Source organism: Ursus americanus, chromosome 5 (assembly GCF_024610735.1).
Source record: "Ursus americanus isolate L20-20 chromosome 5, mUrsAme1.1.p, whole genome shotgun sequence".
Lineage (NCBI taxonomy): Eukaryota > Metazoa > Chordata > Mammalia > Carnivora > Ursidae > Ursus > Ursus americanus.
Window position 1 is genome coordinate 68,171,522 of NC_142131.1, and position 19,929 is coordinate 68,191,450.

General features: G+C 43.1%; 2 protein-coding genes across 7 annotated transcripts in view; both read right to left on the reverse strand.

The window, feature by feature from the left end:
- The window catches only part of SNCAIP (synuclein alpha interacting protein), a 150,557-nt gene that overhangs the window by 83,742 nt on the left and 46,886 nt on the right, over positions 1-19,929 (reverse strand). The window contains exon 1 of one of the 6 annotated variants that reach the window (XM_087862355.1): positions 2,439-2,570. The exons of the other annotated variants lie outside the window; for them this stretch is intronic. The gene's annotated coding sequence lies outside the window, so the exon portion shown is untranslated. Of the gene's footprint in view, positions 1-2,438; positions 2,571-19,929 lie in introns of those variants that run through there. 6 annotated transcript variants of the gene reach the window in all.
- On the reverse strand, positions 57-2,475 carry LOC148110140 (uncharacterized). Its single transcript, XM_087862358.1, has one exon. It carries the CDS (start codon positions 2,473-2,475, stop codon positions 1,483-1,485), a length of 993 nt encoding a protein of 330 aa, XP_087718484.1. The 3' UTR covers positions 57-1,482.

Sequence of the window (19,929 nt, forward strand, 5' to 3'; positions counted from 1 at the left end):
ACTAGAACTACAGTATAATAAGTCCCATGTCTCCTAGGAAAGATGGAAAATGAAAGAAAAAAATATAAGAATCTAACGAGAATTAGCTTATAAAATCCAATGCTTACATGACAGATACGCATTACAAGATATTTAAAATAATTACTCACTGAATCTGAAGCAGTCCAATGGCTATACTGGCTATATGAGAGAAATAAAATCCTTGCCAGGTATTTTTCTTAAGATTTTATTCATTTATTTGAGAGGGAAGTTAAGCAGGGAGGAGGAGTAGAGGGAGAGGGAGAAGCAGACCCCCTGCTGAGCAGGGAGCCCGATGCAGGGCTCGATCCCAGGACCCTGGGATCATGACCTGAGTCAAAGGCAGACGCTTAATCCCCTGAACCACCCAGGCGTCCCCACTGGCCATGTATTTTTAATTATGGTTATAATGTGCTTATTTTTATGGAATCCAAATCCAGAAATCAGATTACTATGGAGATTTCATCAATTCCTCCAATTAAAACGTACCGACTTAATAACCAAAAGAGGAAATAAACTCTCTATAAAATAAATGACTTTTTTTCTGAAGAAGACTATAGTTTGCTATGTAGGTAATTAAGCAAGCCTAGCTGAGTAACCAAATATTTGCACATCTGTGCATACACGCAGAGTATGATTAAGCAGGCACTAATTCTTTGATCCAATGCTTTCATCTACCCCCAATTTACTAAAGGCACGTAGAGACAGGAAAATGAACGCAGTCTGCTTCCCGCTTAGAAGAGGTACTATGACTAATGGTGAAAAAACTGAACGCTGCATACTTAACGAATGATTTTCAGTGTGTGGCAAAGCATGTTAAGAAAAACATAAGATGAAAACACAAGATTAGTGTCAAGTACCGTTAGCAATTCAGCTAGGAAGTATTATCCTCAGTTTCAATACTACGTTGTTTTTGAATGCAACGCCTGGCAGAGAGTAAATACTTAATGCATTATTTGTTACGTGGAGTTTATTTCCAGACTGTGACCATTGCTCAGTCACTTTGGAATTTCTACATTCAAAATCTTGGTATTGTCCCCAATGACAAATGTCGTGATGACTGTTTTTCTTCAGCTTTTAATAATTTAGTGTTCGCGTTATCTTCTTGCCATTTCCCCCGGCTCTGTTTTCAGAGAGGAGGGGATCTTCGAGCTCCCTTGCAAAAACTGCCCAGTGATGAGGGCGAGGGAAGCCTCAGCTGCACCTTCCCGGGCCAGGACCCGTTTCCCAGGGATTAAAAGCAGGTTCTTGAAACCAATGGTTACCAAAGGGGAGCGGGTGGGAGGTGATGGGAGAAACAGATGATGGGGATTAAGGAGCGCACTTGCTGTGATGAGCATCGGGTGATGTATGGACTTGCTGGATCGCTATATCGTACACCTGAAACTAACAGAACACTGTATGATACCTATACTGGAGTTAAAATAAAAACTTAATTAAAAAAAGGAACTGAGTTCTTTGCCATTAAGCGTAGGGAGAAAGAACAACCTTTGCAGGCTGAGGCGTGGGTTTTTTCTCTCTGGCACCACAGAAGGACACCAACGTCATTTTGTAATTCACCAACATGAGCAGGAAAGGACTCAGAGCCGAGAAGCCTGAAGAGAGTGCTGTGAGAACAGCTGGAAAAAAGACACAGGCTGCCAAGTCTTTTAAGAAACAGACTAAGATAAAGTGAGAAATCCAAAGTGGAGTGATCAGCCACATTAATAAAATACTGAACTTGGCCCCTCTAAGGATTTCAATTTCTGAATCATCATCTCCCATCCAGATGTCGCCATATGTCATTTTCTTTCTTTCCAAAAAGAGAACAGACATCCAGAAACAGACAAAGACTAAGGTGGCTAAAGGAAGAATATCAATCAGAACTAAAAATATTTTCCCGTAGTAGAACTCTACCTGCCTGTTTCCAAAGTCAATTAGGCAATCCATGTAAATCCTGTTAGGAGACGAGGGGTCTGTATCATTTCCTGCACTCCGGTGCTCTGATTTTCTAGCATAAAGTAAAACCGGGAGGTATGCCGCCACCCCAGCTCCCCCAAGGGCACACACCACCTTCCAAGAACACTTCGGATGATCCGGGTTGGAAGCCTCACTCGAGGGGTGGACAGTGTGGTAAAGCTTCCGGTGGTAGAACAAGGCAAAGTGTAGCATGAACCAGATGGCCAGCGAGGTTGTGAGCGCGGCCGTGAAGTGCACGACCTTGCAGCCCGTGGAATCCAACATGAAACCGGAAGAATAAACAATTTTCATGACATTCACCACCAAGTTTTTCAGGAGGTGGACAACTACAAGGCTGAAAATCAGGAGAAAGGATGTCTGTAAACGCCCCGCGATACATTTCCTTGTGGAATAAAATAAACACACGTTTCCAACCACACTCACGAGGATGAGGATGGTGCAAGCAACGATCTCAAGCTCACCGGCGGACAGCTTCATGGTCAACCACCAACTGGTCATCGCAGATGTCTTCTTTTCCGTGAAGTCGTTAGGTATTTGGAAAACGTCTTGACGAGGAGACCTGGGCTTTTTAATCTACTAGGTTGACAGCACTCGTTGGTGGTAGAAAGTCAACTGCTATCATCCTAGCAGTTGTGATGTGGTCCGTAACAGCATCCTGTTGGCTGCAGCGATAATGGGCGGCTGAAAACAGAACAGCTTCCCAAGAGAGGTCTGTTTTTATCATCTCCGGGGACTTAACTACAATGAAAAAGTTCTAGGTATCACCACTTAATTAAAACTTCTCAGAAATCTATTTATAGCCACGTCATGCAATTTCCTAGATACCACATGGTAGAGTTTTCAACAACCATGGGGGAGAGAATGATATTTAAGTTGGGACTGCAAAGGAAAGGTGGTCAGTGGTTGAAATTACTGTCTCTACTCGTGGGAACAAAACAAAACAAAACAAAGAAGTGGGGGTATCTGAATAACAGTGAGGATTTCCGAATAACGAAATGACCAATGACCAGTGACGGTAACAAGGCAGCTTCGTGAAGTGTGGCAGTTTTCTAGTGCCTCTACCATTGTTATAAAGCAGGGATACTAGTATCTATTCTGAAGATCTCATGGCATTGTTGACATTATGAAGGAGATGTTAGAAAATATTCTCAAATACGGTAGGGAAGGTAATAAAGAAGGGAGGGAGGAGAAAAAGAAGGGTAGAACAGGTGGGGTGAGGACACTTTTATAAACACGGGCATGATGTCCATGACCAAATTTCCCCACTATTGGTTAAAGAAACACTCTGACAGTTGGCAAGTGATGAATCAGATCCTCCCACCTCCCCAGCCCCAGTGCAAGGAAGAATAGGGAAAGATTTCTGTCTGAAGAATGTTTGGAGAGTAACAGAGCAAGGACCAAAAAATGAACGCTGAACCACGTCACTCAAGTAACCGGGCATTAATTCACTTTCTGGACGAATTCTGTTGGCTGAGTATATCCTAATGCCCCATGCTGGGGATAAACTACTCTCCCTCTACTGTGTTTGCTGGGAGTTCTGCTGCCGGGCATCCCACTCCATGCTGTCCCAGGTCATGCTTTGGTCTGCCTCAGTGGTGTACGGGACCCAGCCTGCCCTCTCTTGAGCAACTGTGCACATCTCCTCCCAGCCCTGTGTTCACCGGCTTCATGTTGGGAGCCTGAAACTGGGTGTGCTGGGAGTACTGACACCACGCAAATGATCAAATGCTGCAAACCAGGGCTTTCGGTGAGGGGAGCGGATTGACGTCCCATATCTCTACGACACTAGAACAACACTAGCCCGAGCAAAAAATGCAGATCATGGAGATAAGAGACGGGCAGATAGTTTATCCATGTAAGGATAAGGTCAGTATTTGGTACACACCAACTCCTTTACTAAGGATACCTGTAAGAAGTTTCGGCAGTGTTAGCAGGTAAGAAAGCTTCTGGCCGGAGGAGGACTGGTGTTTGGGGGGCTGACCCTTCCTTTTCAACCCCTTATCCCTAACTGGCTACAAAGACAGGTAACCACCTCAGAATTCCCACACCACCTTTTTCTTCCCTAAATCATAGCCATTACCTCTGCCTTATTTACACTCTGGCAAACACGCACCCCTGAGTTTCTTATGATGCTGTAATAGCGACAATGATAAAACTAACGGTAATAACACACTAACAACGCTCACATCCGCTACCACTTATTTGACACGAGTTTGAGTCAGACACTGCGTTGGTGTGTTCCTTTATACATTTAATCTTATTTAATACCTAATCATTCTTAATTCACTGAGTAAATAGAAGAGCAGTCTAAAAAGTAAATTCTCAAAGCCACTGAGTAATGAAGACAGGAGTCAAAGCCACATACGACGGATTCCCAAACCACTGGCTCTTAGTCACTGTCTCCACACGTGTGGTCAGACCACGGATTCTCTGTGGACTATTCTCCATCTTCCACTAAGGATTTGCAGTGGATATACCCAACATGTAGAGTCTCTAACCAACTTCTTTTGAGAGGAGTTTCCTCAGGTTTATAATATTCAAGTCACGCAGATTTTTAGACGTAATGGTTCTCCCTCCTCCAAGGCTACGCTTTATGGGCGCTGAGACTTCCACATCCATAAAGATCTCTAAATATTCTGCACCCCGGTCCCTGCTGTCTGACTGTCAGACAGAGAAAGGCTGTCTCCAGCACTAGTGAGCTCCCCCCCGCCCCCAATTCCTGACTGTGTTTAAAGAGGCACAATGACCACCTGGAATGAATATGGAGAGCCAGGAAGAACCACCCTAAACAGCAGACAAAATATAATCATGAGACTACAATCACAACTTGAGATTTGATTTGGGGATAATACATTAAGAAATTGTCTATGTGACGCCATTTCTCAAATATGCCCAAATAGTAACAACTGATGGCCAATAATACTGACTTTTCAGAGCTGAGGGCTAAGGGTAAAAAACTGTTTTATAAACCCCCAACCTTCCCCCCCAAAATAAAGGCTTATGTAAACATTTTTTGTTTTTCAAAGGATTAAGCAAACACGTAATACGTTCCTTTGCGTTAGGGTGAAAGTCTAAAACACATGTCACTGTGTGACAGCACACATTAAAATATAAGGGGAGTAAAATTAATTTTTGTGAATATTGTCTTGACGGATGGATAGTACTCTTCTTTACTGACGGCACAGAAGGGCTGTAGAGATGCCTTCCCAAGACGGAACTCGCACTACTGAGAATGAATGTCCACCGCCACTGTCCCTGCCTTCAAGAGGCAAAAAATGGTCTAGTCATGTATAATATGTATGTTATATACATACACACACACATATATAACATATATACAATATGTATGTTATATACATATACATACATATATATGTACATATATACATATACATACATATATATGTACATATATACATATACATACATATATATGTACATATATATTCTGTTGTATTACATTTAATATGTTAAGTCATTTACTGTAAGACGTATTTAAATAAATAATTATTAATCGTGAATACATAATGCATCATACAAGATAACAAACTGGTCACGAGGACAAGAATAAGACATTCAGAGAAAAGAGGGGCTTGAGTGGCCAGGGCTATTTTTAATCTCCAGCTCACAGAGTAGGAAACGGGAGCGGGGAGAAGCGAAGCCGCTTGTGGGAACTGGTGGGAACAGGTGCACTGCGCTCCAGACCTCCTGCTTCCAACAGCTCTTTCCGCAAGGGACGGAAGGGGAAAAGCTGCCCCAATTGTAAAAGGGAGGTGCTAAGAATCCTGGGTGCCAACTCCAGGGAGCCCCGAGGCCTGCAGCGGCCAGCTCCCAAGGGCGCAAAGCCCGCTTCGCAGAGGCACCCCCAGGGCCAAGGTGGCACGGAGCGGGGAGGGCCGGCTGCACCCCCATCCTCCACCTGGGGAGCTAACTGTCACAGGTGCCCTTCAAGGAGGGAAGGGGAAAAAAAAATCTTCCTTTAGAAACGCATCACTGGTTCTGCCAATCTAGCCTCACTGAGGTCATTTGAGAACTGAGGAGTTCAAAGGTTCTCCACGGCTTCCATTTACTTTGGCATAAGATTTAACAGAAAAAGAACGAAGGGGAAATGTATACGGCCCAGGCTGTTTTCCAAATCGCAAACTGCTCGAGTTATTTAGATTTTCCTTGGGCTCGCTATCATATGTAGAGTGGCTCGGATGTCAATGCTTTCCGTGTGGCTTAGGGCAATCTAGGTTTCCTCCAATGCACATGTGCAGTTCTAATATTAAAGATTGGGATTCAACAGTCTCAAAGTACTTCGGGTTCCCCTGATTAGAGGCTGCTGTTACTTTAGGCGATGTTGGGTTGGAGGAGGAGGAAAAAAAACGCCCCGCCTTCAATTGGACGTTAGGTTCTCACAGTAGCGCTAAGATAAACAAATTTTGCAGGCTGAGGGAAGGGCATTTATTCCTTTAAATTGAGTATGTAATATAAATAAATGTCTTCTAAGAAGAGATGCCTGAAACTTGATTCTGAGTCTGAATCTCTACAAGGGCACTGACTTATTTCAATGAAGAACGGTAGAGCACATCTGGGGAAGGGCCCACCTTCTGGAAAGCCAGGGCTGGTCTAACCAAGTGGTATAATTCACTAAGTCACAGAAAGTTGCTGCTTGAAATTGTCTGATTTGTTCACTGGCCAGGAGCAAATTGGTATTTGCATTTTTATATAGAGCGAAATGGAGAGAATTACCAAATCTCTGGCCTTGTAATCAATGGCTGCCTGAAGTTATGTTCAATTCTCTATACGGCAGTGATTTTGTGACCAGCCAGAATAGGACTAAAACCCCGTAGCTCCAAATTAGAAGTGAATGGAATGGAACTTCAGGCTGGTTGGGGTCAGAGCAATTAAATGGTAATTGCCTTTTAGATACATTAATGTTGCTAATTATATTAGTGTGCTAAGTGCTGGGAAATGTGGGTAAGAGCTCCAGGCCGCTGGGGCGGGGAAAGGGAGCGAAGATTGATTAAGCCTGGCACTGAGCTGGATCCTTCACACACGTTTGCTCCTGAAATCCTCCCAATAACCTACAAGGTATTATTAGCTTCAATAATCCTGAGTAACCTGCCCAGCGGGTTCCAGCTGATTCGTCCCTGAATCGGGAATCCCCCAAGGGTGGTGTGGCTCCAAAGAGCAGTGGGTTGGCAGGGCCTGGAGTCACAATGGGGAGAAATACTGTATTCAAATGCTCGAACAAATTTGGTAGCAGGGAAAGGTGAGAGAGTTTGAGAGCTAGCCCTTGATGAAAAAGTCTGCAAGTGTAAGGCCCCCGGTGGTGGCTTTCCTTGCTGTCGATGGACAGGAAGAGCCCACGGTAGAAAAGCTCTGTGGGCAGAATCTGGGGAAGGCATGACATGAGAATGCAGAAGGCTGGCTGGCAGTGGAGAAGCTGGCAACATAAGAGGAGCAGCTTTCCGGGGCACAGAGAAGCCGCTCAGCCCCTCAACACCAGAGGTGCCAGAGCAGAGGCCCCTAGGCATCTGCGCTGGAAAGGCCTAGTCAACCAGAAAGCAGCATGGAGGGGGCAGTGCCTTTTCTGACGCTCCCTAGGCCAATCTATGAGAATGACAAGGGCCGTCCCTGGGAACCCGAGGCCGGAAGTCCTGGGTTCAGTCATGTACGGATCGTGAAAGCTTAGTTCAGACACACCTGCTCTGAGTCTCAGGCTGCTAATGAGGAGTTTCCAAAAGACAATGAAATATATCTGGCCATGGGTGTGGGTGTGTGTGTGTGTGTGTGTGCACGTGTACAAGGGTACATACATCTATGCATGTGTACACATCTGTTTACACACACAGCGATGGGGCGGTCATAGGGTCAACGAAATTGTGAACCCAGTGCGAAGGTGTTTTACAACCGCTGGTTTGTGAGTACTGCTGTCCTGAAATCATACAGTCACTGAGGTGCTTTCTGCTCGTAAGCTGAAGGTGCCACACGGGCTCTTTGCCAAAGGCTGGACTTCTGGATGCACGGTTTCTGCAGCGTAGGGCTCGGTTCCTTGGCAAGCAGCTGTGGAAAATTCCCACAACCTTCTCCAGGCCTGACTCCAGCCCTGAGACCCTGGGTCTCTATCTCTCTTCAATCCTTTGAAGATGAAGCCCATCTCTGGCTGTCTGCACCTGGCCACACACATCCTCACATCTAACACTGCAGATAAAACCCATCCCGGCTCTGGATTCCACTCCACCTTTTCTCCCCTCTCGTCCAAACTTCTCAAAAGAGGCATGTACTCTCACACTTGCCACTTTCCCATGTCCTTTGATTTAACTCCCCACAATTGAGTTTCTACTGCTTTTTCCTCTACAAATGATTTAGCACAAGACTAGCTCCTAAATACTAAATCCGATAACCCCCGCACCTATCCGACATTCTTTCTCTTTTTCCTTTACAGCTCCAGTATTTTGCTCCCTGTGGGTCCAAAGTCTTGGTTCGCTTCCCACTGCACCTACTGACCCCTACACGTACAGCCAACCACCTGCTCCTTGATATCCTTCCAGCATGCCCCACAGGCCTCCAGCCCAAACAACCTTACTCGTGACACCATCATCCTCTGCTCAGCTAAGGTTAGAGACTTGGGTGTTATCCCTGGTCCCTCCCTCTCCCTCACCTGACATTCAATCATTCTGTCAATTAAATTTTTATCCTTCCCATTCTTCTGACCACTTATTACAGCTTCCTCTCATTATTTCTTGCTTGAATGAATAGAGAAGGACAAAATTAAAGGCCAAAAAATTAGTATACTTTTCATTCCTCAAAATCATTCTCTGCGTCTACACAACTGTCCAAGGGACTTAACACACAAAGATGGCCTACTGGAAACAGCTGCGTGTCTTCCCACTGCCTAGGAGACAGACGGCCATTCCTCCACATAAGGAGCCAATCCTGTTGGGGGCCTCTTACCAACCTGACTCACGCTGGAAACTTCAGGACACTGGCTAAGATTCTGTGCATATTCCACGCTGGTCCATGTCCTGGGGTTTTGGCTTATGCTGATATCTCCGTGTACATCCTCCTCCTCCTGGGACCACCTCCTGTCCAAACCCCCACCTCTGGCTTTTCATTTGCCAACGAATAGTGCAATCCTTTGCCTATTTATTCCAGATTCATTCTCTCAGACAACGGTATTTCTTAGGCTCCTTTGCCAGCTGCCTGGCTTCCTGGTAGGTCGGGCCAAAGGCAGGCCTGGGCAGAAGATTAGAGGGTAGAGAGAAAGAACCTGGTAAGTGTCTGTCTGTCTGTCTGTCTCTCTCTCTATATATATCTATATCACACACACACACACACACACACACACACACACACACACACACACGCACACTTGCCCTGTTAAAGGCAATGTCTTCTACATGTCAACAGCTCCCATAAGACAGGCATTACAAGCATCATTTTCATTCTCAATGCGCTAGAGGGCACGATCACCCTAACTTGACGGTAATAACAGACCTCCTGCTTTTGCCCTTTCAGCCCTAGGTGTGGTGGTGGCTTCTCTGCCTTTGCTGATATCAGGACAGCTTTACCTTGCTTAGTTTCGTGTTTCAGCTCTTCCAGCATTGAACTACCTAATGCCGTATTTTAATTTCCCTCTGTTTGAAATATCTAGAGTGGTTTCTGTTTATAGCGTTTGACTCCGATTAATTCACCGTGTTTACCCTTTGAACATACTTTGGAAGGCTTACCTTGGGGGTGACTTAGGAAGTAACTCGTAAGGAAGTGTCCGAGTCCACACCTGACCTCAAGTTTAGAGCACCTCCCTGCCTTTTCCTCGGTACAAAATTCCTGAGCAAATTATACTCAGTGTACTTATTTATAGTAACTTAATATTATTATCTGCTCATGTATCTGCCTCCTTCATCATGAGATCCTTTCTCTTGTCCACCATAAGCCACAGTGCTCAGCGCATACTGTGGCATATGGAAGGCGCTCAAGAATTTATTGAATGAATAAAAAAGTCCACTGAATGAAGTGGTCAAACCAAACAGGGATATTTTTATAAGAAGCTAACTTTAGTTTAGCCACAGAAGGCATCCAACATTTTCTGTACCCATATTGCAGAAAGTCTTACCACAAAACAAATCATAGTTTAATATAGTTAAAATAAATATAGGGCATAATTGCATTTTGGGGAAGGGCACGTATCATAAAATCAAAGTCATGATTCCAAACAAAAATTTAGGGTTCATGGTTTGAAATAGTTTACAAAGAGAATTGGGGAAAGTAAGAAAAAGATGGAGATTTCACAACAGTGAACATACCAAACAAGGCTGACCAAGGGTCAGGTGAGGGCAACAAAGCAGGCAGGAATCAAAGGGGAAAAAAAGCCACCAGTAAGAATGACCGGTTCTTCCGAGAATCATTTTAAGTTCAAACTCTATTTTTATCCAAATGTTTTCTGTGTATCTCTTTTTACTACTATTCTCTTCTGTGCTTGCTTTCATTGGAGAATACCATTGAAAAGTATTGTTTTAAAAATTACTGAATAGAAGGAAACTTCCTCAACTTAATAATACTTACAAAACTCTGCAGTTAACATTATATCTAATGATGAGAAGCTTAAAGCAAAGATGTCCTCTCTCACCACTACTTTTCAACATTGTACTGCAAGTCTTACCTAATGCAATGAGACAAAAGGAAATAAAAGTTATACTGATTGGAAAGAAAGAAAACTGTTTTTGTTTACAAATAGCATGATTGTCAATTTAGAAAATCTGAAAGAATTGACAGAAAACTCCTGGAATAAGCAGTTGTTGCAAGGGTTCAGTATATACGGTTAATATACAAAAGTCAATGGCTTTGCTACATACCAGCAACGAACAAGTGGAATTTGAAGTTAAAAAGACAGTATTACTTATATTAACATTCCTAAAACGAAATACTTAGGCAAAAATCTAACAAACTACGTACAATATCTATTTAAGGAAAACTACAAAATACTAATGAACAAAATTAATGAAGAACCAAATAAATGGAGAGATAGTCCATATTTATGGATAAGAGGACTCAATATCGTCAAGATGTCAGTTCTTCCCAACTTGATGTTATAGATTCTATGTAACACAAACAAAATTCCAACAAATTATTTTGTGGGCACTAACAAACTAATTCTAAAATCTATATGGAGAGGCGAAAACCCCAGAACAGCCAACACGATATTGAAGGAGAAGAACAAAGTTGGAGGACTGACGTTACTTCAAGACTTAGTTATTAAGCTATAGTAATCGTGACAGTGGGGTATTGGCTAAAAAAATATATACAGATCAACAGAACAGATTAGGGAGCCCAGAAATAGGTCCACGTAAATATAGTTAATTAATTTGACGAAGAAGAAAGGCAATACAATGAATCAAAGGTAGTCTTTTCAACAAACAGTGCTGGAGCAACTGGACATCCACATGCAAAATAATTAATCCACAGACAAACCTTACCCTTCATGAAAATTAATTCAAAGTGGATCATAGTACATGTAAAAGGCAAAACTATGAAACTCCTAGAAAGTAACATAGGGGAAAACCTAGATAACCTTGGGTATGGTGATGACTTCTTAGCTAAAACACCAAAGGCACAATCCCTAAAAGAGATCATTGGTAAACTGGACTTCATGAAAATGAAATACTTCTGCTCTGTGACAGACTGTTTCCAGAGAATGAAAAGACAAGCCACACGCTAGAAGAGAGTATTTGTGCAAGACACAGCTGATAAAGAACTGGTATCCAAAATAGCCAAAGTACCCTTGAAACTCAACAATACAAAAAGTAAACAACCAATTAAAAAAATGGACCGAAGATCTTAAAAGACATCTCACCAAAGAAGATACACAGATGGCAAGTAAGCATATGAAAGAACGCTCCATATCATATGGTGTCAAGAAAATGACATTCAAATAACAAGACACCTCTATACACCTAAGAGAATGGCCTAAGTCCAGAACACTGACAACACCAAATGCTGGTGAGGATGCAGAACAGGAACTCTCATTCACTGGTGGTGGGACTGCAAAATGGTACAGTCATACTGGAAGACAGTTTGCCAGTATGCTACAAAACTAAACATACTCTTACCATGAGATCCAGCAATTGTGCTCCTCGATATTGACCCACAGGAGTGGAAAACAATGTCCATGCAAAAATCTGCATGGGATTGTTTACAGCAGCTTTACTCACAGTTCCAAAACTTGGAAGGAATGAGGATGTCCTTCGGTAGGTGAATGGATAAATTAGCTGGGGTACATCCAGATAATGGAAAATAATTCAGCCCTAAAAACAAAGGAGGTATCAAGCCAAGAAAGGACATGGAGGAACTTTAAATGCGTATTACTAAATGAAAGAAGCCAATCGGAAAGTCTACATCCTGTATGATCCTAACCATATGACGCGATGAAAAAGGCAAAACTATAAAAAGCTCAGTGCTTGCCAGGGGTGTGAGGTTCAGGGCGATGGATGAATGGGCAGAGCACAGAGGATGTCTAAAGCAGTGAAAACAGTCTGTGTGATTCTGTAATTGTGGATACACATCATTATACAACACCAAGAGTGTAAGATAAAAACCAGGACCTTGGTGGGGCGCCTGGGTGGTGCAGTCGTTTGTTAAGTGTCTGCCTTTGGCTCAGGGCGTGATCCCAGTGTTCTGGGATCAAGCCCCACATCAGGCTCCTCCGCTAAGAGCCTGCTTCTTGCTCTCCCACTCCCCCTGCTTGTGTTCCCTCTCTTGCTGGCTGTCTCTCTCTGTCAAATAAATAAATAAAATCTTTAAAAAACAAAACAAAGCAGGACCTTGGATGCTTAAGATCTGTCAATGTGAGTTCATCAGTTGTAACAAATGTGCCACTCTGGTGGGGGGTGTTGGTAATGGGGGAAGCTGGCATGTCTGGGGGCAGAGGGTACACAGGAAATCTCTGTACACGCCTGTCAATTTTGCTGTGAACCTAAAACTTTTCTAAAAAAATTTTTAAAGTACTTAGAAAAATAGTGATTGTCTGGCACAATCTTATCAGCTTACAAATTAAGGAAATTACATCTAGAAGGAACCAGTGATTTGCTTAAGGCCGTACAACTTTCTTTCTTTTTTTTTTTTTTTTAAGATTTTTTTATTTATTTATGTGACAGAGAGACAGCCAGCGAGAGAGGGAACACAGCAGGGGAGAGGGAGAGGAAGAAGCAGGCTCTCAGCCAAGGAGCCCGATGCGGGACTCGATCCCGGAACGCCGGGATCACGCCCTGAGCCGAAGGCAGACGCCCAACGACTGCGCCACCCAGGTGCCCCAAGGCCGTACAACTTTCTAATGGTGTGCTGGGAAGAGAAAACACATCTCCTCAGTTGTTCTGCTGCTACATATTTTGAATGTACTGAAAATTAAATAAATAAATAGCAATACAAATAAATGAAATAAAATTAGTGGGGGAAAAATTATTTTTTGACATTAAAGCAGCTTGACCTAAAGTTGGCTACTGCCCATACATTCATACCGAAGCACCTAATCCGAATGACTTCATTCGGGAGACAGCCATCAACATAGGGGGTCCCATTCTCATCACAAGCAGGCAGAGGACATGTTCGTACAAATAATACATCTGTTTTGAATACAATTTTTTAGACTGTGTATCACAAGTCTCACATCTACATCAATACCTGAGTAAGAAATTCAATACAGAGGCTTACTTTTTTAGATACATTTTATGTAGTATTTCTTTATGAAAAATTTCAGCTTCAAACCGTTTTAAATTAATCAAGCAACATTTCTTAACTCCTCATCAGTTTCCAGTACTGTTCTAGGTGTTATGGAAAATCGGGGTTTTGTTTTCTTTCTTCCTTTTCCTTCTGTACCTAAGTCATGTTCGGATTCTCAGTTTCAACGCCCGTGTTTCCTTCTAGTTCTACACCCGCTTTCCCTTTACCTGGGCCTAACTCTTCCAGGTGAGGGGACGGCAAAGGGAGCTAATTTTAATCATGAGGGTCCTGATCAATCTCAGCCACCTTTCACAGGGTCTCAGGAAGAGCGCTGTCACTTCTGGACCAAAGACCCTTGCAGGAAGCAATGCCATCTGGTAGAAAGGCAAGACAGCACGGACAAGGGACTAATTGGATAACTGACATTCTTTGCAACCAAGCCAGTGAAACTAACAACAGAAGCCATGGTACCTGGAAACGCAATGTTTTAAACATAGATTCCCTCCCTCTTGGACATGTCTTTTGTCTGGGTCTCAAACCCTTGTTGAACTTTTCAAACTCTCTCCCCCCAAGGTGCAGCTGGCTGGAGCTTGTGTAGCCACATGACGTAATTCATGTGCATGTGTTTGCTATACCATTGTTAAAGGAGGGAGGCATTGCCAAGGCCACTGAGTATGGTTCATGCTCCGTTCAGCCTCAGTTGGACCTCTGCTTCACTTGTTAAACACAGTAACTGAGTCCTTGGCTCACCAGATTGTTGCTGAGCTTAACGAAGGAAAAATCTGGCTCTCTACCATTACTGTTTCCATTTGCTCCATTTCTGGGATCAGAAAACACCAGGTTCCTGAATTTCCAACATCACCACCCTACAGTGGTGATCCATACTGGTATACCTTCATACCTCCGTGGGCAACAACATCCATATTCACGCCATACTCTTGCTAGATTTCTACTTCATCACCCAATGTTCACAGGCTTTTAAGTGATGGGGACTCAGTGTCTTCATCTGTAATATAAGCACATTTGACCTTTGGGGATATTGTGAAGATGGACTGAGATCATACAGGCAAAGTCCTTAGAATAGTGCTGAATAGATGTTAGTTGTCACTGTTTTTACTTTTATTCTCATTTAGTCTAGTATGTCCAGCGATAAGTAAAATTACTCAGTGCATCAAGGTCAGTGATGATTTGGAAATCAGGACTCCGCAGCTGGAATTCAGAACGCTCTCACATTCTCGTCTATTCTTAGTTGTCCCCAAACTGCATCTAGCCTCCAGCAGTAGATTACAAGGGTCATTTTTAAAAAAATCATTACTGGCTAGTTTTATAGATGGTTAAAAGTTGATTGCGCTGATACAGGGCTAAGAAAGCAAGACAGATCTTTCCCCCTTTTTCTACATCTGGGCTGTCATTAGGAACTGATTATGCGGAAGCAGAAGATCAAATGATACTGATGGAAAAGCCGTTCTGGAAAAGCCAGGGGCCAGCATGAGCAAACATGCTGAAAAAGATCATGCTGGGGACCTTTAGGTCACTGATACAGCTCTTCTTCATCAGGGCATGACAATCATTCTACACAGGGAGGCCTGGTTATCCAACCTCCCACCGTTTCCAGGGGGTGCAGTGATACAAACGTCATCATAACATGAACGTATTCATGAATTGACTGTTTTTACAAACTCCCCGCCCCCCCCCCCCCCCCCGCCGGCCTGCGCCCCAGCTCAAATGTCCCTCCCCTGCTTGGAAGTAGCAAAGCTCTACATCCACTAAATCAACATCTTTCAAAGTTGATCCTGCACTGGCTATGGGAGGTTTCAAACCCTCCCTCAGTGCAAAACAGACACAATGTTAACGAATTGGAAGTAAAGTTGCAAAGCTTACAAAAGATGCAGCATTCTTGAAATCAGAAACAAGGATGCTGAGTAAGTCTTTGAAATATACACCAGGTCACCAGGGAAGAGGAAACAGTAATTTCAGAAACAGCAAGGAAGGTGGTCTAATAGATGTTTCACAAGAGAATGAGCTATCAAATGATAAAGAGAAGCTGTGGGCCAGTTGGTGAAGCCCAAGGACTCTCTCTCTCCCTTTTTGTAAAAATGACCATTGTTACACACTGCAAAGCCAAACACAAAACGATGGATGTCATGTTACATGAACGCATTGTCAAAAGACTTGACTGCCAATTCATTCAAAGTTTTAAGTTAAATCTCATTAATTTTGTTTGTTTTACTATTTACTAGGAAGACGTGTTCCAGTGTTTAGTGACTTCACTTTAAGCGGTCTTTTATTCGACTCCCCGACTACTCTCAGATAATGAGGAACTCTGGTACAAATAATCGTACTTTTTTTTTTCATAGAGCATACTTGGAGACATTACAAAAATAAAAGTTAAGTGCTACGTGAATGCAATCCAAAAACAGAGTTCTCTTCTCCAAGAAAAGTTCCAGCTAATGAATTTCACGAAGCTAAAGAGACAGTCCTGTTTTCTGAGCAATTAATCACATGCCAGACCCTTTACATGCCTGACTTCTAAGTCTTAGAACAACTCGGCAAAGCTGGTGGAAGTATCCCCATTTTAGAGGCAGGAAAACAGACATGAAGCAACAGTCATTAGTTCACAGAGCAAGTAACCAAAGGAGAAAGGATTACAATCCACACGGAACAAGAGCCCAAGATTATTCCACGGTAGGCTAAGGAGCCAATATATTTGGTGCAGGATGCTGGAGCTGGTGGAAACCAGAGGAGTTTTCAGTTCAGTCGCTAATACAACCCTGTTCGTTACTAGCCGCTGTAAGAAAGAAACTGAAATGTTGTTTCTAGAAGACAGAAGATGCACGGGTCCAAGGTGGTTCCAGGCATTCTGTTCAACAGGTGCTGCTAGGGACCTGTGAAATACTTCCAAGCATTCTTACGTATTTGCCTGTTGTGGGATATGCTTCTGAGCAGAGAGGCTGGCTGTGTTACTAAATATTCAGGGCTCAGTGAACCAAAAGCAATTCTGACATCAAAACGGTAAAATCCAAAAAGAACCCTGAGAAAGTGCTTACAGGTGCCCCTTGGAACAGTGTTTCCCCACTTTGGCAGGAAAGAGCCCCACCGCAAGTGCAACTAATCCACCCTGTCTGCATAAAGAGGGTCTTAGAATCCAGCAGGTTCTGGAAGCTGTAGCCATGTTTCATACATGGGATCCTTGCAGCATGAGACGCCCCTCCTCTTGAGAAGCTGAAGGGATTATTATTTGTGGCCAGTAACGCATGTCAGAGACCAACTCTTTATCTCTAAGCCTACAGATTCAGCCTGCTTATCACCCAACTTTTAAAGGCATTTTATGCTTTACCGTTTCCAATAAAAATAAAATTAATACAACTTTCCACTAATAGCTATTCTATTGCTCTTGTAAGATCTTATTAAATAAAAGTATTCACTAATTCATTAGGTTTTCTGGAGAAAGAAAGGCGCAGTAGATTTGCAAAGCGTTTTTGTTTTATCCAACATCTCAACATCTCCTGCTGTTTCTCAGGGCAATGGAACCTTCGACATGAAACTTGCTCAAACATATAAAAGTTCTGACGTTATTATGACAGTTCAAATCTAATAAATTTCTGGTTATCTAGGCTTCAGAACATGATTTAGTAAATTGTGTTCTTAAATGATTTCTCTTAGAGCAAAAACCACAAAAATTATTGTTTTTGAACCCATCCTTATGTGAAAATAATTTTCACGTCTACTTTATGGAACGACTTCCTATCTAGACAATTGTATGTTAAGATATATTTTAAAAACCTTCCGTGAAGTATATTTAAAGGTTTTGGATGAGGTTTAAAACATTAAATTATAAGAAAAATCTTAAAAAGCCAAGAATCAAACTTACTTTTTCCTAGATGTGATTTGTTACGGGGGAGACACAAATTCTTAGCCCTGGATTATCTTACTTCTTCTTACTTATATCCAGAAGTTTCTCTGAGTTCAAAAGTTCACAGCAACAATTTATAAGGGTCTTAGCTCTGCAGCGAGCCAGAGGGAAGGTGCCGCTTTGAGTCAGCACTCAGTTACAGCACCCAGTCCCTCTAGTCCTGCATGACACAGAGGGTGGCAAGTCCGTACCCCGTCAAAAAGGTAAATTCAGAAAAATTACATAAATAACCTGCGGGTACACACATTCCAGATTCTTGACTTTTGGGAACTGGAGCCCTAGTTAAGAGAAAAAAAAAATTGTGCCTACATCCTGGAGATAAAGGGAGGAAAATGGTTTATTGTGCTGAAAGGAGACCAGGAAAAAATATGCTTTTTCCCGGAAGTCACATCTTTATTTGTAGGTTGGAGTCCCCAAAGTGAGGCTCTAGGGAGAGTAGGGGAGACATGATCAACAGAGGGGTATTAAGAAGGATTCCATTATGATGGTTAAATATTCCTCCTTAAGAAACACATTTTAATTATTTTAATCCTGAAATTTAAGCCGATTTAGGGGAATGGAGGATTGGAGACTTGAAGATCTCTCTCCCTGAAAAATATAAGGTTCTCCCCTCACCTTCCCCTTCCCCCCACCCTCCCTTTCCTTCCCTCCACTCTTATCTACCGAGCACCACGGATGGGACCCAGCCGTTGGGCATTCAGCAGTGAAGAAGCCACGTAGGCTTAGCACCCTCAAGGAACTCCTATTTCAATGCAGTGTCACCCAAAAGAACTTTCTGTAATGATGGGAATGTTCTTTATCTGCATTTTCTGGTATGGTGGCTGTGGAGCCTAGTGCAATTGAGAAACTTAATTTTAAATTTTATTTCATTTCAATTTCATACATTTAAACTTAAATGGCCACATGCGGCTAGTGGCTATGGTATGGGACAGATTAATCATACAATAAACAAGTAAATAAGTAGACCTAAAATCTTTTCAGGTTTGGATGAATGCAATAAAAACAAACAAACAAACAAACAAAAACAAAACAAAACAAAACAAAAACCCAGCAGGCTGAAGGTGACGTGGGAAGGATGGGCTCTTTTAATTCTGGTGGGTGGAGAAAGGCCTCTTTCTGCATGACAAAAGGCATCCAGCCACACAACACATGGGGGAAGAGGATTAGAAGCAGAGGGAACTGAGAGGACAAAGGGCCTGAGGTGACAGTGACCTTCAAGGAGATACAGCAAGAAGGCCCGAGTGGAGGACAGTGGGAAGGAGTCTGAGGGGATGGAGCTGGAGAGGGGGGCAGAGGTGTGAGCATGCACACAAAGGGGTCTGGAATTTCCTCTGAAGTGGAGCGAAGCCAGGGAGCGGTTTCAAGTGGGAGAGTACCATGAGCTGATCTATGTTCAGTAAGATCAGACAAGTGGCTCGCTGGAGACCAGGCTGCCAGTGTGGAAGGGTGGACACCGTGGTTGGTTAAGCAGGAACCGGGGAGTTGGGCCCCAGGCTCCCGTGGCTTGTCTGACGCTACGCCAGGGCCACACTCAGAATGCACGGTCAGGGTGGTACCAAAAGGCCTGGGCTTGGTGATGGACGCAGGGGACTATATTCTCTCGTTTGTGCTAATGTCCTGCATGTGGAAGATGAAGTATATATATCCACAGGATATGTGGATGTGAGGAAGAAAGGGGCGATGGGGGAGGAGGATTCCCAAGTTCGCTGTAAAGCTTATCCCAACTTTACCAAACTCTGAGGAGGGAAGGACCTTTGAACCCTGAGCAGCAGGAGAAAAATCTTGGATCTTCCAAGAGTTAGTCAAACTAGAAAAGCCCTTATTGGTAACGTGAGGAAGCCTGTGTGTGTGTGTCTGTGTGTATGAATAACATTTCAGGTAAAATATGCCCAATTACTTCAGTCTGATCGAAAAGAACTTCTTTAACGTTAGCCATATAAACTGTGTAATGACCTTTTAAAAAGGAAGCCAACGTGTACAACGTTCTACTGTTGCCAAAATACACTTTCGCATAGTATTAAATACAATCTGTCTATATTCAAACGTGCATAAATGCCACCTACCTTCAAAAGCAGTTATCCGAAACCATAATCAAACGCTATCTAGTAGCAGAGCTGAGGTCCGGACCATTGAAATCTCTCATTACGTGTGTTCTTGTCAAGTGTTGACAAGTAACGTGGCCATTGGGGTGTTATGCACAGAAAAGTTCTATCGGGGCTTCACAGTCACCACGTGGAGGCACGGAGCTTAAATTCACCTCCACAGAGAAATGGGCGAAGAAAGCAAAGCAACGGACTAGGGTAGGAAATTCCACTCTCCATTCCTTTCCGTGAGTC